The sequence below is a fragment of the Salmo salar genome, chromosome 19 (genome assembly GCF_965601325.2).
Source record: "Salmo salar chromosome 19, fSalSal1, whole genome shotgun sequence".
Taxonomy (NCBI): Eukaryota; Metazoa; Chordata; class Actinopteri; order Salmoniformes; family Salmonidae; genus Salmo; species Salmo salar.
Window position 1 is genome coordinate 68,093,788 of NC_138309.1, and position 26,967 is coordinate 68,120,754.

The window sequence follows — 26,967 nt, forward strand, 5'->3', positions numbered from 1 at the left end:
CACTTATTCCACATTATTACATTATGGCCTTACTCTAAAATGTATTATATATTTTTTCATCAATCTACACACAATACTCCATAATGACAAAGCGAAAACAGGTTTTTAGACATTTTAGCAAAAATGTTTAATGAAATGCCTTATTTAGTATTCAGAACCTTTGCTATGAGACTTGAAATTGAGATCAGGTGCATCCTGTTTCAGTTGATCATCCTTGATGTTTCTACAACTTCATTGGCGTCCACCTGTGGTAAATTAAATTGGACACCTGTCTATATAAGGTCCTACAGTTGACAGTGCATGTCGGAGCAAAAACCAAGCCATGAGGTCAAAGGAATTGTCCGTAGAGCTCCGAGACAGGATTTTGTTGAGGTACAGATTTAGGGAAGGGTACCAAAACATTTCTGCAGCATTGAAAGTCCAAGAACACAGTGGCCTCCATCATTCTTAAATGGAAGAAGTTTGGAACCACCAAGACTTCCTAGAAGAGCTGGCCACCCTGCCAAACTGAGCAATCGGGGGAGAAGGGCCTTGGTCAGGGAGGTGACCAAGAAACCGATGGTCACTCTGACCAGTTACTCTGTGAAGATGGGAGAACGTTCCAGAAGAACAACCATCTCTGCAGCACTCCACCAATCAGGCCTTTATGGTAGAGTGGCCAGATGGAAGCCACTCCTCAGTAAAAGGCACATGACAGCCCACTTGGAGTTTGCCAAAAGGCACCTAAAGACTCAGACCATGAGAAACAAGATTCTCTGGTCTGATGAAACCAACATTGAACTCTTTGCCTGAAAGCCAAGCGTCACGTCTGAAGGAAACATGGCACCATTCCTACGGTGGTGGCAGTATCATGCTGTGAGGATGTTTTTCAGCGGCAGGGACTGGGAGACTAGCCAGAATCAAAGCAAAGATGAACGGAGCAAAGTACAGAGATCCTTGATTAAAAACCTGCTCCAGAGCCCTCAGGACCTCAGAATGGGGCGAAGATTCACTTTCCAACAGGACAATGACCCTAAGCACACTGCCAAGACAACACAGGAGTGGCTTCGGGATAAGTCTCAATGTCCTTGAGTGGCCCAGCCAGAGCCCGGACTTGAACCCGATCGAACATCTCTGGAGAGACCTGAAAATAGCTGTGCAGCGACGCTCCCCATCCAATCTGACAGAGCTTGAGGATCTGCAGAGAAGAATGGGAGAAACTCCCCAAATACAGGTGTGCCAAGCTTGTAGTGTCATACTTTTTAATAAATTAGCAAAAAAAAAAATACTGTTTTTACTTTGTCTTTTGGGGGGAAAAATAATGTAATCAATTTTAGAATAAGGCTGTAACCTAACAAAATGTGGAAGTCAAGGGGTCTGAATACTTTCCGAAGGCCCTGTATATGGGGGATACAACCATCCCAGCTCTGCAGATTTTGCTGTGACGAGACAGAATCATTAGATCATTTGTTTTGGTACTGTCCATATGTGGCTTGTTTTTGGTCACAGGTTCAGGAATGGTTGAAGAATTGCAACATTTACCTGGAGTTAACTCTGCAAATAGCACTGCTGAGTGATCTGAAAAGTCCTTGTCAATTGATCAATAATATAATACTCTTAGCAGAAATGTTTAATTTACAATCTGTAGAAACTATGAAAATAGAAACGGCAGTTGAAAAATATGGCAAACAGAAATCAAAACTGGATAGTGTTCAGAGATAGGGGAGATGAAATGTGGGACAAAAAAATAACAAAAAGAACATGTAAAATATACTGTGTCCATAAAAAAGTTTGGGGTCACTTAGAAATGTCCTTGCTTTTAAAAGTAAAGCAATTTTTTTGTCCCTTTTTAAAAGGACATAAAATTGATCAGAAATACAGTGTAGACATTGTTAATGTTGTAAATGACTATTGTAGCTAGAAACATCTTCATTAATGTAATGGAATATCTCCATAGGCGTACAGAGGCCCATTATCAGCAACCATCACTCCTGTGTTCCAATGGCACATTGTTAGCTAATCCAAGTTTATCATTTAAAAAAAGGCTAATTGATCATTAGAAAGCCCTTTTGCAATGATGTTAGCACAGCTGAAAACTGTTGTTCTGATTTAAAGAAGTAATAAAACTGGCCTTCTTTAGACTAGTTGAGTATCTGGAGCATCAGAATAGGAGTGGGAGGCCCCGGTGCACAGCTGAACAAATACTTTAGTGTCTAGTTTGAGAAAGAGATGCCTCAAGTCCTCAACTGGCAGCTTCATTAAATAGTACCCGCAAAACATAAGTCTCAACGTCAACAGTGAAGAGGCGACTCCGGGACGCTGGACTTCTAGGCAGACTTGCAAAGAAAAATCCATATCTCAGACTGGCCAATAAAGATTAAGATGGGCAAAATAACACAGACACTGGACAGAGGAACTCTACCTAGAAGCCAGCATCCCGGAGTCGCCTCTTCACTGTTGTTTTGCGGGTACTATTTAATAAAGCTGCCAGTTGAGGCCTTGTTTCGTCTGTTTCTCAAACTAGACACTCTAACGTACTTGTCCTCTTGTGCACCGGGGCCCTCCCACTTTCTATTCTGGTTAGAGCCAGTTTGCGCTGTTCTGTGAAGGGAGTAGTACACAGCGTTGTACAAGATCTTCAGTTTCTTGGCAATTTCTTGCATGGAATAGCCTTCATTTCTCAGAACAAGAATAGACTGACGAGTTTCAGAAAGAAGGTCTTTGTTTCTGGCCATTTTGAGCTGGCAATCGAACCCACAATTGCTGATGCTCCAGATACTCAAGTCCAAATGGAGTGTAACTTTGTGCTGTGCTTCTCCGAGCATGGCCTATGGATCATTTTGATTGAGACCACACAAAATAGCCTATAGGCGCACATTATTACACCCAGCAGAGAATCAGAGATGAGGGGCGACATTGAGCACACATCGATATAGTCTAATAAACAACTTATTTTGAAATGTAAATTACAAAATGCATGACCCTCCCCTGGACTAGATTTTAAAAAAATAAACCCTCCCGCTGACTGAAGTAAAAAAAAAACATGACCCTCCAGGTCTCCATCCTGTAAATTTCAAACCATTCCTAAATGGTTACTGCTCTCTGGGATCCTTGGAATGTTCCTAACCTTAACCCTTACTATTTTAAATGTCAATGGGGTAGGGATGTCCCAATGATCCCGGATAGCAAGGACCATCTCTAAATGGAGCTGCTGACTGATGCAGGCTTGCATCAGGTGAAATGCCGCAGATTAATTAAGTCTGTGAAACCATGAGAGGGAACGCAAGGCCGTGTACAACCGATGATTGTGCAATACACAGAAGATTGTCTCTCAACAGGGGGCTTTTCTACACACTCTCTTCCCTCTGTCTCCAGGAGGAGTCGTGTGAGTCCGGGTGCCTCCTCCCCCACTCCCTGTCAGTCCAGGTGCTGTGGGCTCAGACAGGTCTCCTGGCCTTTCCCCAGAACTACATCCTAGGGGCCAAATACCTCTTCCACTGTCAGAGGGTCAAGGTAAGAGTCAAGCATGTCTCCTCTTGCAGTGGGTGAGCAGTTTAACCTCTCTCCATATCCTCTAATCCCCTCATTCAAATCTGGACCTCGAATCCAGTTCCACTGCTTTTTTCCCTCCCCATAAGTCCCCAGGGACTTATTTTGACCTGGGGACACCACGTGGGTACAATTAATTCAGGTAGAAACAGAAAACCAGCAGTAGTCTGGTCCTCGTAGGATAAGACTCGAATACCCCTGCTCTAGTCTCTGTTAATTTAGTTTAAACTGGTGGGTGTCCTTTGACCTCCTTTGCCATTTTAAAGGGATAGTTCATTTCGGTAAACTATCCCTATAACGTGTGCATAAACCTCAAGGGCTTATTATGTATGATCTTTTCTGTAGTTGTGCTGAGCAGATTTCACAGCCAGAAGTGTTGAACTTCTCTGGAACCACATTAATGATATAGCTGCAGTCTTCTGAGACATGCCACTGCAAAATAAATTACATGGAATGCCATTGTTTCCCTCTCAACCACCTTCTTCCCCCTGCACACTGTCTTTCTCCTCTTCAGTGTCCCCTCGTCTCGCCTTTCGCTGTGACCACGGAAGTGATGTTTGTTGACACTACAGTCTACCCAGAACCCCCCAGGGGAACGCGACAGCCCAAGTGGAAATTTCCGTTTGACTTCTTCTCCAGAGGGACAGGCGAGCTGGATGGACAGACTGTCTCCACCAACAGTAGTGACCTCAAAAAGGTCACGTGGGATATGTTGGTTGCACTACTACTATTGTGCTGGTTTCACTAAAATGTTTGTTACAGAACTAGAAATGTTCACTCGATAATCAATTTCGCTTGCATGTTGGATTTTTTTGTTACTGTTTGTGAGGCTGAATAGATGAAATTAGTGAAATTGGGCACAATTGTTTGGTTTGAAATCTCAGGTCATTTTTAATTAAACAGTGATGATTTCCTAAACTACCATTGTACATTTATTTTTTTCTTAGTCATTATTTCACTGAGATATTGGTATGTTGCTTGCACACAGCTGTCCCTTTCCCCCCTCTTTTTGGCTCGATCGGTTTCTGTGCTCTGTGTGTCTGTTCCTCTGCCCGGTCCTGAGGACATAGTTGAGAAGGTGGATGATCCCAGCAGGCGTCATGCCTGGTAGACGGGTAGCAGCGCCCAGCTAATTTACAAAGAAAAGACAAGTGTCAAACTCAAAAACATCAATCTGCTCAACATTAATCATTTTACAAATAATGTATTATCATGACTATTTAAGCACAGGGCAGCCCAACGTTTGGTACATACCTTTGTTAGCTTTCATCAAGGAACACTCCTTTGAAGCTATAGGCCCACATACATTACCAGTCAAAAGTTTGGACACCTACTCATTCCAGGGTTTTTCTTTATTACTATTTTCTACATTGTAGAATAATAGTGAAGGCAAACTATGAAATCATGTAGTAACCAAAAAGTGTTAAATATAAAATATATTTAGATTTGTTTGAGATTCTTCAAAGTAGCCACCCTTTGCCTTGATGACAGCTTTGCACACGCTTGACGAGCTTCATGAGGTAGTCGCCTGGTATGCCTTCTTAAAATGATAACTTCATTAGTGTTAACTGCGCCTCAGATTGCAGCCCAAATAAATGCTTCAGAGTTGGCGCCGCCATCTTATCGGCTCTTAACCAACCATGCCATTTTGTTTGTCTTTAAGCGTTGTTCGTAACTTGTTTTGTACATACTGTTGCTGCTTCCGGACATCAGACCTGGGATTACTCACCTCAAGTTGGACGAGGAGTTCTTCAACGAGTCGGATATACTACGGACGCCCGACCTGGCCCAGTTCCCCATGATTCGCTGGAAAAGGAAACGTAGGTTTCGCGAAAAGAGATCGGGATGCCTTGTGAGGGTCAGGCGACGAGTGGCTAATCTGCCCTTGCCTAACGTTCAATTGCTGGAAAATAAATGGGACAAACTGAAAGCACGTAAATCCTACCAACGGGACATTATAAACATATCTTATGTTTCGCTGAACGACGACATTAAGAACATACAGCTGGCGGGTTATACCAGCAGGACAGAACAGCAGCCTCTGGTAAGACATGGGGCAGGGGCCTATGCATTTATGTAAACAGCTGGTGCACGACATCTAAGGAAGTCTCAAGGTTTTACTCGCCTGAGGCAGAGTATCTCATGATAAGCTGTAGACCACACTATCTACCTAGAGTTTTTATTCTGTATTTTTCGTAGCTGTCAACATACCACCACAGACCGAGGCTGGGACTAAAACCACACTCGAACTGTATTCCGCCATAAGCTAACCGGAAAACGCTCATCCAGAGACGGCGATCGTAGTGGCCGGGGACTTCAATGCAGGGAACTTAAATTAGTTTTACCTAATTTCTATCAACATGTTAACTGTGCAACCAGAGGGGGGAAAAAAATTCTAGACCACCTTTACTCCACACACAGATGCGTACAAAGCTCTCCCTCGCCCTCCATTTGGCAAATCTGACCATAATTCTATCCTCCTGATTCCTGCTTACAAGCAAAAACTAAAGCAGGAAGCACCAGTGACTAGTCTATAAAAAAAAAGTGGTTAGATGAAGCAGATGCTAAACTACAGGACTGTATTGCTAGCACAGACTGGAATATGTATCGTCTTTCTTTCGATGGCATTGGAGTACACCACATCAGGGACTGGCTTTATCAATAAGTGCATAGAGGACGTCATCCCCACAGTGACTGTACGTGCATACCCCAACCAGAAGCCATGGATTACAGCTAAAGGGTAGCGCTGCCGCTTTCAAGGAGCGTGACTAACCTGGAAACTTATAAGAAATCCTGCTATGCCCGCCGACAAATCATCAAACAGGTAATGCGTCAATACAGAAATTAGATAAAATCGTGCTCCGACGCTCGTCGGATGTGGCAGGGCTTGCAAACTATTACGACTGCAAAGGGAAGCACAGCCGAGAGCTGCCCAGTGACACGAGCCTACCAGACAAGCTAAATAACTTATATGCTCACTTCGAGTAAAGTAACACAAACTTACATGAGAGCATCAGCTGTTCCGGACGACTGTGTGATCACGCTCTCCGCAGCCGATGTAAGACCTTTAAACAGGTCAACATTCACAAGGCCGCAGGGCCAGACGGATTACCAGGATGTGTACTCCGAGCATGCGCTGACCAACTGGCAAGTGTCTTCACTGACATTTTCAACCTCTCCCTGTCTGAGTCTAATACCAACATGTTTCAAGCAGACCACCATAGTCCCTGTGCCCAAGAACACTAAGGTAACCAATCTAAATAACAACCGACCCGTAGCACTCACGTCTGTAGCCATGAAATGCTTTGTAAGGCTGGTCATGGCACACAACACCATTATCCCAGAAACCCTAGACCCACTCCAATTTGCATACCGCACCAACAGATCCACAGATGATGCAATCTCTATTGCACTCCACACTGCCCTTTCCCACCTGGACAAAAGGAACACCTATGTGAGAATGCTATTCATTGACTACAGCTCAGCGTTCAACACATTTTTACATTTACATTTTAGTCATTTAGCAGACGCTCTTATCCAGAGCGACTTACAGTAGTGAATGCATACATTTCATAATTTTTTTTCTCCGTACTGGTCCCCCGTGGGAATCGAACCCACAACCCTGGCGTTGCAAACACCATGCTCTACCAACTCAAAGTGCCCCTCAAAGCTCATCACTAAGCTAAGGACCCTGGGACGAAACACCTCCCTCTGCAACTGGATCCTGGACTTCCTGACTCACCACCCCCAGGTGGTAAGGGTAGGTAACAACACATCCACCACGCTGATCCTCAACACGGGGGCCCCTCAGGGCTGCGTGCTCAGTCCCCTCCTGTACTCCCTGTTCACTCATGACTGCATGGCCAGGCACAACTCCAACACCATCATTAAGTTTGCTGATGACACAACGGTGGTAGGCCTAATCACCGACAACGATGAGGTCAGAGACCTGACCGTGTGGTGCCAGGACAACAACCTCTCCCTCAATGTGATTAAGACAAATGAGATGATTGTGGACTACAAGAAAAGGAGGACCGAGCATGCCCCCATTCTCATCGACGGGGCTGTAGTGGAGCAGGTTGAGAGCTTCAGGTTCCTTGGCGTCCACATCACCAACAAACTAACATAGTCCAAGCACACCAAGACAGTCGTGAAGAGGGCACGACAAAACCTATTCCCCCTTAGGAGACTGAAAAGACTTGGCATGGTTCCTCAGATCCTCAAAAGATTTTACAGCTGCACCATCGAGAGCATCCTGACATTGACACATTGACTCTGTACCGGTACCCCTTGTATATATAGCCCCGGTATTGTTATTTACTGCTGCTCTTTAATTATTTGTTATTCTTATTACAATTTTTTAAGGTGTTTTCTTAAAACCGCATTGTTGGTTAAGGGCTTGTAAGTACCGTAAATTCCGGACTATAAGCCGCAACTTTTTTCCCAGGCTTTGAACCTCGCGGCTTAAACAATGACGCAGCTAATATATGGATTTTTCCCGCTTTCAATTTTTTTTTTTTTACAAAAAAACACATTCTGTGACGTGCTCAGTTTTTTGGCGGTATGAAGCTTTCATTAGACCAATGAAATTGCCGAACGGGTTAAGGTCAAACAACTTTTTTGTTTACTGTTTAGATTAAATCGAGCGCTCTCAAACTTCCCATCATTCTGATTACGGAAGTCATTTTGTCACCCTCATCATGGCAAAGACACGGAGAAATGCATATGATGCAGCTTTCAAGTTGAAGGCGATTGATCTGGCTGTTGGAAAAGGAAATAGAGCTGCTGCACGGGAGCTTGGTCTTAATGAGTCGATGATAAAACGTTGGAAACAGCAGCGTGAGGAATTGACTCAGTGCAAAAAGACAACTAAAGCTTACTGCTAATTTTTTATTTTTTGTTACAAGCCGTGTTTCGTTAAAGCCAATTTATTTTTGTTACAAGCCGTGTTTCATTAAAGCCTGTGTAAAGTTCATTTGTTTCAATGTACCGGTAGGCACCTGCGGCTTATAGACGTGCGGCTTATTTATGTTCAAAATATATATATTTTTTAAATTCAGTGGGTGCGGCTTATATTCAGGTGCGCTTAATAGACCGTAAATTACAGTAAGCATTTGAATGTTAGGTGTTGTATTCAGCGCATGTGACAAATAAAATTTGTAGTAACAGACATCTCAACATCAACTGTTCAGAGGAGACTTTGTGAATCAGGCCTTCATGGTCAAATTGCTGCAAAGAAACCACTACTAAAGGACACCAAGAAGAAGAGACTTGCTTGGGCCAAGAAACACCAGCAATGGACATTAGACCGGTGGAAATGTGTCCTTTGGTCTGATGAATCCAAATTGGAGATTTTGGGTTCCAACCGCCGTGTTGTGAGACGCAGGGTAGGAGAATGGATGATCTCCGCATGTGTGGTTCCCACTGTAAAGCACGGAGGATGTAGAATGGTGTGGGGGTGCTTTGCTGGTGACATTGTCTGTGATTAATTTCAAATTTTAGGCACACTTAACCAGCATGGCTACCACAGCAATCTGCAGCGATACACCATCCCATCTGGTTTGCACTTAGTGGGAGTATCATTTGTTTTTCAACAGGACAATGACCCAACACACCTCCAGGCTATGTAAGGGCTATTTGAACAAGTGAAGGAGTGCTGCATCAGATGACCTTAACCCAATTGAGATGGTTTGGGAATAGTTTGACCGCAGAGTGAAGGAAAAGTAGCCAGCAAGTGCTCAGCATATGTGGGAACTATTTCAAGACTGTTAGGAAAAGCATTCCAGGTGAAGCTGTTTGAGAGAATGCCAAGCGTGTGCAAAGCTGTAATCAAAGCAAACGGTGGCTACTTCGAAGAATCTAAAATATATTTTGATTTGTTTAACACTGTTTTTGGTTACTACATGATCCCATATGTGTTATTTCATAGTTTTGATGTCTTCACTATTATTCTACAATGTAGAAAATTGTAAAAATAAAGAAACCCTTGAATGAGTAGGTGTGTCCAAACTTGACTGGCACTGTAGTCTTAAGAGTTTGGACACCTCATTTAGCAGGTGAAGATTTGGATAACCACTGGGATTCTTATGAAGGGTGTTAGATCTATTTACTATAGTGTGGTAGTGTAACAGGCCTTATATAATGACATACCTCACAAGACCTAGGCTGTGTCCAGAATCGGTCTTGCTTACCACTTACTAAAACTACATACTGTATACTACAAACTATTTAGAATGCATTGTTTAGTAAAAATGTATGCAGTAAGCAACAAATAACAACATACTAGGCTCACCCACACAGAATGCTTCATCAAATGCGCAATTGCTATTTTTCCCGTCATTTGTTCATTTTGGTACAGCCCGTCACCTTATCTGATTATCAGCTGTTGTCAAACACATGGGTCACACTTTTTATTTTCGCATACCAAAACAACCTATTTAGGACGTAAGTATGAGTGTCCGGACACGGGCGTACATCACACTTGGTCAGTTATATTTTTTTTGTCCGGAAAAAAAAATGACTAGCTGTAGCTAGGTTTCCAAATATTCTAAATTCCCCATAAAGAAAATATGCCAATTTTCTCACCACTAGTGTGTTTCCACCAAACAGACTTATTGCGGATAAAAATCTGTGTGCGATGACGTAGTGCACATCAAATGTAATTTTTTGCTTAAGTTTCCACGTACCAAATTTGTTTCCATCCCATTTTCAACTGCTGATGGTTTTGTCACAAACTGTTGTGTTAAATAGCAAATGTACCTCCTCTGGTCTTGGCACGTGCGCTCCAGCCAACAGCTCGCAGATACAGTGCGGGTAGGCTAGTCTACATGAGACTATTATGGATAAGAACGAGAATATTTAATTTGTCAAACAGCAGTCAAGCATTGATCATGTCATCAGAATAAGACCCTCGATATTTATTGGAAAGGAGCACCAAGCTCATCACAGTGCACTTTCAACACCCTACTTACTCTGTCTTATCTATGCATAGTCACTTTACCCCTACCTACATGTACACATTACCTCAACTAACCCGTACCTCTGCACATTGACTCAGTACCAATTGTATATAGCCTTGTTATTATTTTTTGTTACTATTTTTCCTTTAGTTTATTTCATACTTAAAAAAAAAAAAATTGGTTAAAACCTGTTGGGGCTAGGGGGCAGTATTTTCACGGCCGGATGAAAAACGTACCCAATTTAAACAGATTACTACTCTGGCCCAGAAAATAGAATATGCATATTATTAGTAGATTTGGATAGAAAACACTCTGAAGTTTCTACAACAGTTTGAATGGTGTCTGTGAGTATAACAGAACTCATATGGCAGGCAAAAAAACCTGAGACAAATTGAATCAGGAAGTGGGAGAAATTAGTTTTTGTTTTGAATCCCTTGAAAAACTACAGTGACATAGGATTTACATTGCACCTCCTAACTCTTCCATTGGCTGTCAACAATCTTTAGGAACTGGTTTCAACCGTCATCTGTTACCGGGCAGAAAATTATGGCTCAGTCAATCACTGGCCAGTCTGAGGAGTGTCTTATGACGCGTGTGCACGTGACTTCGGTGTTTTTTTATTTTTCTTCTGGGATGGATACCTATTGCCCGGTTGTAAAAGTATCGCAAATTTACGTAAAATAATACCCTAAAGGATTGATTGTAAACATCGTTTGACGTGTTTCTACAAATGGTAATGGAACTTGGAACATTTCGTCTATGGATTTGCGTCCATGCCATATGGCATTGTAAAGTGTTCTGGATGGGTCAACAAAACAGATGTATTTGGACATAAATGATGGACTTTGCAGAACAAATTAACATTTTTGTGGAAGTGGGTGCCCATCCGCCGAAGATCAGAAAAGGTAAGTAAATATTTCGAACATATTGTTAGAGATTTGTCGACGCCGTGGTTGTAGGCTAAATGTATAGCTTAGCATTGAAGGCTAAGTTCTGTACTCAGAATATTGAACAATGTGCTTTTTCCGTAACGTTACTTTGAAATCTGACAAAGTGGTTGCATAAAGGAGTAGATTATCTCTAATTCTTTAAATAATTGTTAGAAATTCTATCAAAGTTTATGAGTTCTTCTGTAAATTAAATGTGCCTATTCACCGGAAGTTATGGGGAGAAAACATTTTCTGAACGTCATGCGCCAATGTAAAAATTGGGTTTTTGGATATAAATATAAACTTGATCGAACAAAAAATGCATGTATTGTCTAACATGATGTCCTAGGAGTGTCATCTGATGAAGATTGTCAAAGGTTAGTGCTTAACTTTAGCTGTATATCTGGTTTTGTGATGGCTATCGTGCTTGAATTTTATTTTTTATTTTTTTGCTGAGGTGCTATGCTAAAATAATCTAATGTTTTGCTTTCACCTTAAAGCCTTTTTGAAATCGGACAATGTGATTGGATTAACGAGTAGAGTATCTTTAAAATGCCGTATAATACTTGAATTTTAATTTTGAGATTATTTTGTTTTGAATATCGCGCCGTGCTATCTCACTGGTTGTTGTCCAACCAATCCCGTTATCGGGATTGTATCTCGAAGGGGTCCTCAAGAGGCTAAGGGCTCGTAAATATGCATTTCACGGTAAGGTCAACACCTGTTGTATTCAGCGCATGTAACAAATACAATTTTATATATGTTTCCACCACCATTTCTAGCATAATTCATTTTACTGACAAAGAAAATATCCCAGTTTGTCGATCAAACACATTATCTGTCGGTATTTATAAAATTGTACCGAAACTTCCTGTTTCCATCAGTTGTCGTAATTATATATTTTTTCAATATGACTTTACTCGCAAAAACTGTGGATGGAAATGTGGTTTATGTTGCAGTTTTACTGAGACTCACAGTGTTGGGCTTGACTCGGTCCAGTATCTCTCTGACCTCCTGAGAGAGGGACACTGGTAAGGAGAGGTAGTCCATGTCAGAGGGGAGAGACAGACTTTCCTCCCTCTGTATTCTCTCCATCTCTCGACTCTGCTTCTCGCAGTGGGGTCTGTACACAGCTGAAAGCCACAAAGCACAGGGATCAGTACGTTTTAAAGTAAAGTTTAACAGACTAAACTGAGTGTGTGTCTGAAATGACAGTCTATTCCCTATATTGTGCACTACCTTTGACCAGAGCCACAAAAGTAGTGCACTATTTAGGAAATAGACTGCCATTTCAGAAGCAGACTGATTGAGCCGTTACCTTCAATCTTGAGTCGTTGTGAGTACTCAAAATATTGAGAAAGGCACTCTGGGAAGGCAGAGGCCAACATTTCAAAGGACACATCTTTGTATTGCAACAGATCCAAACCACTGAGAGAGAAAGATAAATGGTATAGTAAAAGTTAATGAGCAGACTATATACACCTCTGCTTGAGAAAACAAAGGAATTTTGAAAATGTAGTAAGACGTGACGCATTCACTTTCTCATAGGTTGCAGTGTTGTTAGTTTGTTTCAGAATGAGGAGTCACTATCTTTTTGACAACCTGTGTGTGTACACAAATACCAGATACGGATGTTTTAAGGATACTGTTCCCATACATAGAACAATAGAAAGTCAGGGCTATATTCAGTAGGAAAACCTTGTTGAATGTTGCAGAGACATTTCCTGAATAGAGCTGATATGATTTCTTATTCTACATGTCATACAGTGCATTTGGAAAGTATTCAGACCCCTTGATTTGTTACGTTACAACCTTATTCTAAAATGGACTAAATAAAAAATCCTAAATCTACACACAATAGCCCATAATGACAAAGCGAAAACAGGTTTTTAGACATTTTGGCAGATTTATTACAAATAAAAAGCAAATACCTTATTTACATAAGTATTCGCACCCTTTTCCATGAGACTCGAAATTGAGGTCAGGTGCGTCCTGTTTCCATTGATCATCCTTGATGTTTCTACAACTTGGACTCCACCTGTGGTAAATTCAATTGATTGGACATGATTTGGAAAGGCACACACCTGTTTATTTAAAGGTCCCACAGTTTACAGTGCATGTCAGAGCAAAAACCAAGCCATGAGGTCGGAGGAATTGTCCATAGAGCTCCGAGACAGGATTGTGTCGAGGCACAGATCTGAGGAAGGGTACCAAAAATGTCTGCAGCATTGAAGGTCCCCAAGAACAAAGAGGCCTCCAGCATTCCGAAATGGAAGAAGTGTGGAACCACCAAGACTCTTCCTAGAGCTGGCCGCCCAGCCAAACTGAGCAATCGGGGAAGAAGAGCCTTGGTCAGGGAGGTGACCAAGAACCCGATGGTCACTCTGACAGAGCTCCAAGGTTACTCTGTGGAGATGGAGGAACCTTCCAGAAGGACAACCATCTCTGCAGCACTCCACAAATCAGGCCTTTATGGCAGAGCGGCCAGACGGAAGCCACTCCTCAGTAAAAGGCACATGACAGCCCGCTTGGATTTTGCCAAAAGGCACCTAAAGGACTTTCAGACAATGAGAAACAAGATTCTCTGGTCTGATCAAACCAACATTGAACTCTTTGGCCTGAATGCCAAGTGTCACGTCTGGAGGAAACCTGGCACCTACGGTGAAGCATGGTGGTGGCAGCATCATGCTGTGGGGATATTTTTCAGTGGCAGGGACTGGGAGACTAGTAAGGATCGAGGAAAAGATGAACAGAGAAAAGTAGAGAGAGATCCTTGATGAAAACCTGCTCCAGAGCACTCAGGACTTTAGACTGGGGCAAAGGTTCACTTTCCAACAGGACAACAACCCTAAGCACACAGCCAAGACAATGCAGGAGTGGCTTCGGGACAAGTCTTTGAATTTCCTCGAGTGGCCCAGCCAGAGCCTGAAAATATCTGTGCAGCGACGCTCCACATCCAACCTGACAGAGCTTGACAGGATCTGCAGAGAAGAATGGGAGAAACTCCCCAAATACAGGTGTGTCAAGCTTGTAGCGTCATACCCAAGAAGACTCAATGCTGTAATCGCTGCCAAAGGTGCTTGAACATAGTACTGAGTAAAGAGCCTGAATACTTATGTAAATAGTATATTTCCCCTTTTTTTTTTTTTTTTACCGGTTATTGCTTTCATTATTGGGTATTGTGTGTAGTTTGATGAGGGGAAAATAAATATATTTAATCCATTTTAGAATAAGGCTGTAACGTAACAAAATGTGGAAAAAGTCAAGGGGTCTGAATTCTTTCTGAATGCACTGTATATGCCTATCTAAACGTCCCACAACATTGTTTTCTGCTGAGCGCATCCCAGTAAATACATGCTGAACCACCCACCACTGAACCACTTCCTACTCACTTTAAGGTGGTGCTCTTGTTCTCACTCAGGCTGATGTTGCCCAGCTTCTCTCTCCAACGGGTGGAGGATAGAGCCACAGACTGCAGGGCCATCAGGGCTTCCTGGAGGCCGTCCCTCACACTTACCGCTTTCTTGTATCGCCGCAAAGTCACGCAGCCCACCTCCTCAAACCCTTGCAGATCGGGTCAAAGGTCATAAAATATTATTAATCCACAAAGTCTGACATGGAATTTTGAGATTGACTACATTATAGTTGGTGGCTGCAGACTGACTATTATTTGTATCAGTAAGATTGCTCAGTCTGTGATCAGTCAGACATGGCCAGAGATGCAATAGATCTTATAATTCTTCCAGTTGGCTAATGACAGTAGTCATTTTCTTATCTTATAAACCTATGCAGCCAATGACAATGTGCACTTCATTAACAAGATTAAGCTCCAAGCTGCTGGATTTCCTGTCAGTGACCCATGCTTGACCTCGTAACTGAACACAGCCAATAATATACTCTGTTCATGTATCACTACATTACTGGAGTGTGTTTGTTTTAGCTTGCCCTGTGACCCGGGTGGGTGGAGATTTCCCTTTGGGGCCAATGGAATGGTCTAAAATATGCAAACTCCACCCACCCGGGGCCCTATGTAAGCCAAAACAAGTGCACCCAGTAGTTGGGTAATGTCAGACACACACGTTATGATACCTCTGGGGGTGAGACGGAGGTCTGCGTTGTCGGGCCTGAGGTAGGTTCTGAACTCGGCGCGGCTGGTGAACATACGGTAAGGTTCTGTCACCCCTCGGCCCACCAAGTCATCGATCAGCACCCCGATGTAGCTCTGGGTACGAGACAGTGCCATGGGGGGAAGGGAGAGGGCCGTCCGACCAGCATTCACCCCCGCCCACAAGCCCTGGAGAGAGAGGAGAGAAAGGGGTTTGTTGTAGCATATATTGTAGGGTCCTGTGGTGGGTCAGTTGGTAAAAAGTGTGGCAAATGGCCGGTAGCATTGCCAAGGTTGAGAGTTTAAGTTCCACAGTGATCATACAAAAAAATGTATGCACTCACTGTACCGTTAGTCGCTTTGGATAAGCACGTCTGCTAAATGACCAAAATGTTAAACATGTAAAATGGGTCGTGTTTACTAGGCACCAAATGGAAGAAAACAGACTAAAACAGGGAGGGACTACCTGTACTTGCCCAATAAGAAATACACATTTTAGTTCCAAAACATTTTCCCTTACGTGCCCTAATGACACGACCCGGGTGTCCCAGTTCCCAGATTAGAACAGATTTAACCCCTACTTGTGCGGCTGCTTCCTCATAGCCCGTGGTGCCGTTGATTTGACCCGCGAGGAAGAGCCCCTGAGTGCTCTTCACCTGCAGAGACGGGGTCAGCTGGGTGGGGCACACAAAGTCATACTGCACCCCGTAACCTGGAATCCAAAGAGACAAGGAGGTTATAATCGGCGTGTTTGAGGAAATCAGTTTGAGCAAGGTGAGACGCAGAATCGCTAATCTTCATAATTTTTGTTATTTCACATAATAATGAGTAGTTATTTGGGATGAAAGGTGATTTGTAGATCAGTGGTTAAGCGCAGTCCAACTATAGTGTAGTCTCTCCAAAACAACCACAATGACACACCTCGGAGAGTGCTAATGTAGTCCTAGGCAGCGAACAAAAAAAATGTTTAGGTCAATCAAGCTTGATGATAACTGTGTCTAACTTGATCTAACAAAACAACTACAACAGTTGAGCTGAACAGGTGCACTTAAATCTGATCGAAAGTTTAGCAGTTAGAGTTAACTTCTGGATTCCGCCTCAGACTTCAAAGAACTGGATGGGTGTAAGTAAAATGGCAAAAATCCTACTTAGCATACAAGGCTAGCAAGGTGGAGCTATTACTATATTGTTAACGCCCAGCCAATTCTTTCAGATCTAGAAAGGTGCATAAACGGTCAAGGGGTACGGGATAGGTTGACCTGAGATTCTACATACCATTTTTCTGCCTGCACTCCTCCCACTCACTCATTGGATTGGAAGTGAACAAGTGCACACTTCTGGAGAAAGGACAGATTATTGGGACTCAGAGTGGGTGTCTGTATTTAGGGCTGCATACCAGGAGTGCGGATCTCGGCTCGGTGCAAGGCGGGGATCTCCCTAAGGAGGCGGAGCTGCAGGTCAGGGGGCATGGTCATGGACAGGCCCTGGGGGTACAACAGGTCAGAGGTCAAACCTTCCGGCTCCAGCCACACCTGGTGCCGTCGCCCCGGAAACCGCAGCACCCGCGACTCGATGGAGGGACAGTATCTAAGAGAGGACGAAAGACAAAATGGAGTGTGTAAAGTAATGTGTACACAGTTTACTGTGTGGGTGAGTGTGTGACTGTCTGCGTGTGCATGTATGTACCTGGGACCTTTGGTGTCCTGCTGTATGTGACAGTTGAGGTGGACACTCTCCCTGACCACTCTCTCCACTCCAGGTGTGGTGTGGGTCAGATAGCAGGGGAGCTGCTCTTCTGGCTACAGGGCATAGCATGTTAGCATCACAGCCAGTTTGTAGAGAATTTAAGGTGTATTATGCAACATTTTGTTTCTAATTTTGTCTAGACCAGTGGTTTTTAAAGAATAAGATTTAGAAATACCTGAAATTGCTTTGTACTACTTCTTTACCTTCGAATTAACCCAAAAACAATCTTTGCAGGGTGTAATGTTTTATGTTGGCATATATGGCAGTTGTAGTCTTTCTTTGTAGTTTTTACCTTGCAGCGGGTGTGCGTGTTGAGAAAACTGAAGGGAGTGGGCTGTTTGTCCGGGGCTTGGAGCTGAGCCAAGGACAGATCTACAGACTCCTTCACTATCCGAGGGGGTGTGCCAGTCCTCAGCCGACCCACCCTCAACCCCAATGTCTCTTTCAGTGTGTATGAAAGTCCGGCACATGATTGGGCGTCCCCCATCCTCCCCCCGGGAGAGGTGGTTTGGCCCATGAAGAGGGAGCCGGACAGGAAAGTGCCAGTGGTAAGTACCACTGAGCTGGACAAGATGGGGTGGCTTCCATCCACTAAGAGGAGAGAATAGAGAGAACATGTCCTAAAGGAACTTAAGAACATAGCATCCTTAAGTATAAGCTGCTATAATATTCAGGGTTCGTGCTCTTCAACCTTTGGTGTGAAAATCCCAGACCTAGACTTTGTAAATACTGTATGTAGTCATTATTATACTTCTAGAGACAGGGAGTCGAATAGATTTACAAACATCCTCTCCAAAAACTTTACTGTATCTTCAGTGAAACATCCACATGTAAATTGTGGCTGAGATTCAGGAGGGATTATAATATGGTTTAAATAAGATCTTTCAAATTCTAATCACAGCAGGGAGAAAATAAATAATACATAAAGGAAAAAAAAGAAAGTCAACTCAGATTGAGACATTGATATGTGTGCAATGTACACTGAGTGTATAAAACATTAGGAACTTTCTATGACAGACTGACCAGGTAAATCCAGGTGAAAGCTGTGATCCCTTATTGATGTCACCTGTAACATCCACTTTAAGTGTAGATGAAGGGAAGGCGACAGGTTAAAGAAGGATTTTTAAGTCTTGAGACATTGATTTTATTGATGTATTATATTAAGTTAAAATAAGTGTTAATCCAGTATTGTTGTAATTGTCATTATTACAACAACACATTTTTTTTTTTTTAAAGTCTAAATCGGCAGATTAATCGGTATCTTTTTTTGGTCCTCCAATAATCGGTATCGGTATTGGCATTGAAAAATCATAATCGGTCGACCTCTAATATACACACTACCACTGTTGGAACCATGTCTGTGTCTTATGCAGCTGTATGACCCAATGGCTGAATAAACTTGGTTTGAGCTTTACTAATTGTCAGTGAGTTTTAATAGGTTCATTAGAACCTAACAGTAAATACAAACTATATTTATCTATTTATTTTCACATTTGTACTTGCACACTATTTGCACATTGTTACAACAATATACATAGCCAGTAATATAACATTTGAAAGATCTCTATTCTTTTGAAACTTTCGTGAGTATAATATTCTCATGTTCATTTCAGATTGTTTATTATCTATTCCACTTGCTTCCCATGCCAATAAAGCCCTTTGAATTTAATTAAAATTGAGAGAGCGCAGGAGAGATATGTTAGAGAGAGAGAGAGAGAGAGAGAGAGAGAGAGAGAGAGAGAGAAGAGTGTTTGAGAGAGAGGAGTGTGTGTTTAAGAGCGAGAGAGGAGGGTGTGTTAGAGTGTGTGTGTGAGAGAGAGGGAGAAAGAGGGGATGCATACTACTACGGTTCAAATACTTGTACATCATATAAACCTACAATCATCCTACATAAACAGATGACAGCATGACGCTATAGGGGAATGATCAAAGATTCAACAGGAAAACACTAGTACCAGATACTAAGAGAGACAGTATGTGAATGTGTGTAGTATGTGAATGTGTAGTGTGTATGTGTGTTTGTGTGAGAGAGTCAGTCTATCAGTCTGTCAGTCTTTCCTACCCAGTCTTATCCCAGTGACTCTGTGGTGTCCAGGCTCCTCTGGGTTGGGTTGTGACACCAGCAACTCATCCACTGAGCCCTCCAACACTGTCAGCCTGGGAGTGGACAGCAATTCTGACTGCAGAGGAGTCAGGAGAGGATTAAAGCATTAATCATTTTCTAGATAGACAGATTTTCTTGAGATAGATGGTCAATTGAAAAGAGTATCACTGCAAAATGGATTTGGAGCCAATATGTGCTCTTTTATCTGCCACATGGTAGAAAATTTTATCTAAAGGGACTTACAGTACAGTGAGTGCATACATTTATTTTTATGTGATACATGCAGGAATTAAACCCACAAACTTGGCATTGCTAGCGCCACGCTCTTACCAACTAGGCCGACACAGGACTTTATGTAAACAACTTGTCTGATTCCTGTTTAAACAATTCAATTAAATGAACTTGAACAGATCCTGGCTGTGCTGAGTGGTAGGTACCTGGATGAACTGGCGGTAGCGTTCCCGGTCCAGCTGTGCCCGGGGGCCCCACACAGCGGGCCCTTTGCTGCGGTTTAGGATGGAGAAGTGGACCCCGGCCCAGTCGCCTGCTCGCCCACACAGACCATCCAGAGCATCCACCTCCCTCACCAGCTGGCCCTTCCCTACGCCCCCCAGAGAGGGGTTACAGGAGAGGGCCCCTGAGGTACAACGAGAGGAGAAGGGTGCGAGAGAGGGAGAGTGTGAGCGGGTGGGTGGTTCAGAGAGACACTGCTCTAATCCTACTGATCCCACAAGTAAATAACAGGAAGCTCTTCCTCTCTCTCACCGATAGTCATGATCTTCTGGGTAATGAGGAGGGTCTCTGCTCCCAATCTGGCTGCTGCGGCCGCCGCCTCAGTCCCAGCATGTCCTCCCCCCACCACGATGACATCATACTGGCGCCTGGTGAGGTCACTGCCAGTCCGAGAGGATACAAATGACAGGACGTTGTGTCGGAGCAGGTGCAGTTTCTGTGCCAACATGTCAAAGTTTCATGACAACTATCAAAGTAAGAGAAGGAGAGTTAGGTTGTGCAGATAATCAACATTTGACATGATTTTACTTGTTGAAAATAGATCAGTAAATGTGATCAAATGAAACACGTTAGAATGACAATGTGGCACTACCTCCAAGACTATCCTAACAGAATCGTTACTCGTGTTATCGTTACTCGTGTTATTATTTCTAAACAAAAAAAATCATTTCTACATTGTTGGGAAGGTTCCCGGCCCGCAAGTAAGCGTTTCACTGTTAGTCTAAGCCTGTTGTTTACTAAGCATGTGACAAATAAAATGGGATTTTGATTTGACAAAAACACTCAGATGCCTGCATTTTCGAAAAAGCAACAGCATTTGAATAAGATATAGTGATCTCAGCGTAGACTTGCTCCATCTCATCCGGGCTTCATCTCTTATCTCATCCGACCTCAACTACAAAACTCAATTCTGGTTCTGAATAGCTAACGTTAGCCATGTCCACTTACCAACTGCCCTCATATCAGAGTTAACAATGTGATCCGTTTTACTGGTCACGAAAACGTTTTTTTAATCATACAGGAGTGTTCAATATTGCAGAAGTATCAGAACAATAGGTAAATTGCTGTGAAGAGAGGTATTACAAAACATGAATCTAAGCGTTCCCACCGGGTGCCGCCATTGTTTGCCGTCATTGCCCGTAACCGTAATATAGTGTGTATATGCGCACAATGACACAGTTATGTTTGATGATGATGATGATATCGGTACTGTAGGCCTAGTTTAGCTCTTGAAAACCCTTCAGCGATTAACCACAACTAGCCATGTGAACTACAATTCTGGTGCTGGTTTTAACGTTTGGAAACGTCAATAAGCATCACTTGCCCGAATGGTTTTCAGAAGATATGGCCCTTATCTTTCATATCAACGAATAATAATCTTTCAAATTAAAAAATATACAATTACTGTTGCAAATTTGAACAGATCGATACGTTGTGTATGCCTCCAATTGACGAACTACACTTTCTCCCTACTTACAGTACGCTTACATGGTGGTGTTCGAAACAATCTAACCTAGATAGCTATTCCTGCTATCTGCTAATCACTGGAATGCCTGGAATGTTCTGATGCCGGGCGTCCTGGCGATTGGCGGAGTTTCGTGGAGGGGGGTTGGGCAGTGGGATGGAACATTGGGGAAGTTAAGACCAGGTTTAGCCATTGTTCTTCCTCTTACGTCTGGGCTTCACAAGAGAAGGTCATGGTTGGTTTGTAGGGTATCTTTCATTTATTTGGCGTGGGCTACGGCCAAACAGTAGCCTGTGTAAAGTTGGGTTAATAAACCGTCAATTCGTAACCTCAAGCCAGCGTCTGGATAATTGTTACTTTAAGATCTAGTCTGGTCATTACAATAATATCTCGTTTAGCAACGAAAACTAGTGTCTATTGGACATGAAAGAGAGCGACCCGGCTCTAACAGGCTGACTACGCGACGCGAGCGTTGCAAAATAAATTTAGAAATCCATGTTATTCAATTATTGCACCCACACTCCTTTCTATTTCTGACGCAGATCGTGCTGCAAGTCCTGCCTCTCCCATCACCTCATTGGTTTATAGAAGCAGGTACCCATGTGCCATCTCCTCATTGGTTATACCCACGTGGGTGATTGAAAGACGAACTGTTTTGCCTGTCATTGTGGTAATACTATGAAAGTTTAGATGCCAATCACCATATAAGTTCAAAGATGAAAAAGCCTGGAAGGTAGGGAGATGACTAGAAACGATTCGGTTGACCGTTTTATGTGTGGATTAACTGGTGGAGTAGAGGACCTTGTGCATTTCAGGTAAAATAACAACTCAATGTTTATATCCCAGGACAAATTAGCTAGCAACAGCAAGCTAGCTAAATAGGACAAATTAGCTAGCAAATGCAAGCTAACTAGCTAAATTGCCATAAATGTTTAATGCTTTTCAACCTATCCCCAAATTAATATAGAGTTTGTTTTGATATTTTAACCGTGATCGCGTTTGGTGTGGGGGGACAAAATCAATTTATGCACGATAGTGTATGCGCACAGCCGGTTTGGGTTCTGTGTAAGTATTTGCTGGCTGTGACCCGATGACACCGCCCAGATTAGAGGGGAGTAAGGCAGTCCAAGAGTTAACACACACACACTGACGAAGATGAACATGGGGATGGAAAGTGGGAAAAGTAGTGGTTCTGTAATGGACAGAAACAGAGGTGTACACACATACTGAATGAATACCAGGGCGCAAATGCAGAGATACAGAATAAATTACTGTATAGATTACTGCATATGCAACCTGCAGACTGAGTCACTATTATTCAACTCACAAGCAAGTCACAAGTTCCGAGTCTCAAGTCAAGTCCCAAGTAGAACGGGTCGAATCTTGAGTCAAGTCCAAGTTGTGCATTATAAGAGCAAGTCCAGTCACAAGTCAAGTAAAAAAAAATCTTTACATGCAACGACTTGATCAACTACAAATCTTACAACCAGACAGTCATTTTCATTATTTTGTCTACAACACATTTTGATTATGTAATTGTAGAATAGGGATCTTGTAGCAGTCTTAAGGGCATAAAATCAGCAGAAGGCAAGGCAGGTTGACGTGCTCAGAGTGCAGATTTATTTTGCAGATCTTGGTGATCCAATGGTGAAAGCACAATATCAAAGAAGGCTTAAAGACATGCTCAAGTACATTGGCGACTAGTAAGTCTTTTTTTAAACCTGCTTTGGGCTGGATGTGTCAATGTGTAATTCATACATGTATAATATATGAGCAGAATTACTGTCTCACCTCAATTAGCCACAAGATCCCTAGTTTGAAAGTATCTGTTTTCTGGAAGCTGTGAATCACCATTTTACCTACATTTCCCCCCTATTTGGCCGGCCCCCTAGCAATTTCGAGTTCTAGCCAGTGTACTTCAGCCCCTTACCATTTGAGTAACAGTTAGCAAGATGCACACACAGTAGAGCGAGAGAGCAATGACGTGGTGCACATATCTGCACATACAGTATGATGTAGTACACAATTTGAAGGGAACACTTTTGGTTCGTGGGTGCTAATTTCAGAACTACTGGCTAAAAAGTAGGCTATACAAAAGTACTGGATAATCCCTTGAACCTGTCCTATCTGAAAGGACACAGGTAGAGCGCAAGACTGCACAGCCTCCCCATCAAATCGAATTTGTCTAACAGGAGCTCAAACAGGTACATGCAACCCCCACAGTGCCATACAATTACCCAATTGGCAATTACAGCCAATAAACTGGTTCTACAATGTAAAAGTACATTTCCACAACCATTGTTACATCTGTCTAAATTAGAATTAATTATATTTCCTCACCATTCATAAATGGATCAAATGAACATTTTCTCTCATTGAATGTACTGACTCCAAAGCATGGTGCGCAGAAACAGAAATGTCTTAGGGTTGCAATAAATGATACAGAGATGGAATGATGAAACGCTAATGTTAGCAATTATTGTAGGATTAGATGGAATATAGATTTACCACATATGCATTGAAATGTGTGAAAGCAACAGCAAACATTTCAACAACAGAACAAGCACTCTCCACTGGCGGGAGTTTGGAGAGTCTGTCACATCTACTCCCGCTCGATGTTGCCGGTTTACTAACCACTTGTCCTAGCAATCATCATTACGCACACCTAGTACCATTGTTATGCGTACCTGCGCCTCATTATGAGGCACACCTGGACTCCATCACTATACTGATTACCTCCCTGAGATCTGTCACTCCTTTAGTTCCATTCCCCAGGCAGTATTGGTTATATGTTTCATGTCCAGATGGTACTTCTGTTTTGTATAGGTCTATGTTTCTTGTATTATTAAACTCACCACCTGCTTCTCGACTCCCAGCGTCTCCGTTACAGAATACTGCCTCGACAAATGGAAGTAGCAGGGAATCAGGACATCTCCCAGACGGTCAACGAACAGGGACACCTACTTCGTCAACACCACGACCAGCTGACGCAACGGGACGGCGATGGATGAGGTCCTTCGTGTTCTTCAACATCTCAAAAATACTCGAGAGGCATTGCCTTCAACTAGCGGAGGATACTCTACCACCAGTCGACCCAGTGAGCGAGCACACCAATCCATTCAGCAGTCCGCCAAGGTCAGCGATGCCTGTTTGTCCCTCCCGGATAAATATGACGGAAACTCATCTAAATGCTGTGGCTTCCTACTCCAGTGCTCCCTCTATTTTGTGCACAAAATAGCCCCTACCAAATAGCCCCTACCACGAGAGGTCAAAGGTTGCCACGGTTATTTCTCTGCTGACTGGGTGGGAGTTGGAGTGGGCTACGGCCGTCTGGGAGAGAGGAGAGGAGGCGCTGGCTTCTTATGAGAGGTTCATGGCTCTGTTCAGAGGTATCTTCGATCATCCACCGGAGGGCAGAGTGGGGGGTGAGCGCCTACTCCCACTACTGCAGGATGACCAGACCGCTGCAGAGTACGCGCTCACCTTCCAGACAGTAGCAGCATCCAGCGGCTGGAATGAGCCAGCGCTCCATACGCTATTCAGAAGAGGACTACGCGAGGAGGTCCATATGGAACTGGCATGCAGATACGACAACCTCTCCTTGGACGCACTCATCGCGATGGCCATCCATCTGGATAACCTACTTCGGGAGCGTTGGTACCCTCATCGCTTCTCTCGCTTCTCTCCCACTCCAGCAGGGAAACGCCGTCCTGTGCCTCAGCGTCCCTGGTCTCATCTATCCAATGATTTTGTCATTGATCTCCCCTCTGACGGTTTCACCACCATTTTGGTGGCTGTGGATATATTCTCTAAATCCTGTCCCCTCCAGATCGCTGAGGCACTGTTCCAGCATTATGGCCTTCCAGAGGAAGGATTACAGCTCCCCACTGACTACCATATCTCACCTTCCTTTCCTGTCTCCCTCCTCAGGCTGGTGGTTCCTGGTCCCCTGGCTGACGCTGTCCCCCACGACACCCCTCCGCCTACCCTGGATGCCAAGGGAGGTCCTGTCAATGCCGTCAGATCCCTACTGGACAAGCCAACATTGTTGGTGTCGGATCCAGTACATGGTGGACTGGGAGTGGTATGGTGTAGAGGAGCGGTGTTGTGTTCCGGTGGAGGACATTCTGGATCCCAACATCATCCGTGATTTCCACCTTCACTGTCCAGACCGGCCCACTCCTCGCTCTCGGGTCCGTCCCCCTGGCCGGCATCCTGCGGCCAGAGCCGCGTGTCGGGGGCTGTCACGTCTACTCCCTCTCTCCGGCGCTTGACATTACTGGTTTACTAGCCACTGGTCTTGGCAATCATCGTTACGCACACCTGGCACCATCGTTACAAGCACCTGCGACAGAGAGGGCACCTGCTTCTCGACTCCCAGTGTCTCCGTTAGAGGCAAGGGCATCTATGGTGCATCTTCGACATAGGAATAATTCATTTGTAACAACAAATTCCAAATGCTTCATAAATAAATTATAATTTTCAAGCAATTTTGACAAACCAAAAGACCAGTAGGCCTATGCTAGTAATTGTTGCTTGATGCCCCATTGCTGGTGAGATTGCAAATTAGGCCTAAACAGTAGTGATGTTGAGTTTCATACTGGAGCCCCAAGGCATGTGTCAATCGCTAAGCAGCTAATGCCGCATTCAAATTGTAGTCAGAACTAGGAAATACATTTCCTCCTTCGTTGAACGCGGCACGTGTATAACTACAACCAGTTAGCAATTCAGAAATTTCAGAGTTTCCTAGTTCCGACTAGAACTTGAACGCGGCATATCTTCGAAGCAGTGTCTTCGAAGCTCCATTTGATCATGTGCTTTTTCAAATCGTGTGTTGCAAAATGCAAGATCCCACTGATTTCGCCATGGTTCCGGTGCTTTCTTCAATTAAGCTGCTTTCAAACACCGACCTCTACTGGATACCGTCCTCATAAATATGAAGAAGAAAAAATATATATATATATAGTTAGGATTTTGTACATGTAATTACACCTAGCAGGTAGAGTAGGGAACATTTAGGGACGTGAGGGTGTGATCTCGACTATTGTTGAAGCAACACTATTTGGAAAATAGTTTTACGTGAAACTGCACTGTTCAAATAATTCGTTTTAGAATAGTATACACTTCTGTCTTAAGCAGCCTAAATAATGCCATAGATTGCTTTTTTGGGAAAAAGGGAAGCATGATGTTAGGTGCGAACTTGCCAATCCAACTGATTGTAGGCTATTAAAGCCAATGATTTACCACTGCGCCATAGGACGGAGTTTTGATGAAATCGGTGGAGAAAAAAATAACCTTTATCTGAAAATCACACGTTGCTATTTATTGCTGACCAGCAGATGTCACTAATGAGCATTGTGATCGGATAATGAAGCTCAGAGTAATTAACTTACTTTCGACACAATTGCCTCGTGTAATGTCTGCTTCCAACTCACACTCTCAAACACGTAGATCCCCTGAAAGCAGCTCACTTTCCAGCCCACTTTCCAGCTCACACTCTCAAACACATAGATCCTCTGAACGCAGCTCACTCTCCAGATCCCAATCACCTGAATTCTGATCACCTGTTCACACACCTGTATGTCATTACCACACACTATTTAGTTCAGTTCATTCCA

The 26,967-nt window shown here is 43.3% G+C and overlaps 2 protein-coding genes across 9 annotated transcripts in view; one reads left to right on the top strand and one right to left on the bottom strand.

Moving 5' to 3' along the window:
* The window catches only part of LOC106579062 (tectonic-3), a 22,698-nt gene extending 18,252 nt beyond the window's left edge, over positions 1-4,446 (top strand). For both annotated transcript variants that reach the window (XM_082965913.1, XM_014158558.3), the window contains 2 exons: positions 3,355-3,492; positions 4,043-4,446. In XM_082965913.1, coding sequence (XP_082822039.1) covers positions 3,355-3,492; positions 4,043-4,276 — 372 coding nt within the window. In that variant the 3' untranslated portion in view covers positions 4,277-4,446. The remainder of the gene's footprint in view (positions 1-3,354; positions 3,493-4,042) is intronic.
* Positions 4,392-21,484, bottom strand: mto1 (mitochondrial tRNA translation optimization 1). 7 transcript variants are annotated; one of them, XM_014158555.3, is made up of 13 exons: positions 21,362-21,484; positions 20,137-20,350; positions 19,809-20,008; positions 19,330-19,447; positions 17,560-17,858; positions 17,208-17,320; positions 16,918-17,108; positions 16,103-16,233; positions 15,506-15,710; positions 14,809-14,980; positions 12,735-12,844; positions 12,392-12,549; positions 4,392-4,657 (listed from the first exon to the last, which is right to left on the bottom strand). In XM_014158555.3, the coding sequence occupies exons 2-13, from the start codon at positions 20,330-20,332 to the stop codon at positions 4,484-4,486; spliced, it is 2,067 nt and encodes a 688-aa protein (XP_014014030.2). In that variant the 5' UTR covers positions 20,333-20,350; positions 21,362-21,484; the 3' UTR covers positions 4,392-4,483. The 7 variants fall into 7 exon arrangements, 6 of the variants coding, with proteins under 6 accessions (XP_014014030.2, XP_014014031.2, XP_014014029.2 ...); XM_014158556.3 differs by having other exon boundaries at positions 21,373-21,474; XM_014158554.3 differs by having other exon boundaries at positions 21,290-21,396.
* Positions 21,485-26,967: the final 5,483 nt, after the last annotated feature.

Coding starts and splice junctions, on each gene's coding strand:
- mto1 (XM_014158555.3), bottom strand. CDS start 20,332: ATGTTGGCACAGAAACTGCACCTGCTCCGACACAACGTCCTGTCATTT. Junction 20,009..20,136: donor CCAGAAGATCATGACTATCG/GTGAGAGAGAGG, acceptor GTTGTACCTCAG/GGGCCCTCTCCTGTAACCCC. Junction 17,321..17,559: donor ACACGCACACCCGCTGCAAG/GTAAAAACTACA, acceptor TATGCCCTGTAG/CCAGAAGAGCAGCTCCCCTG.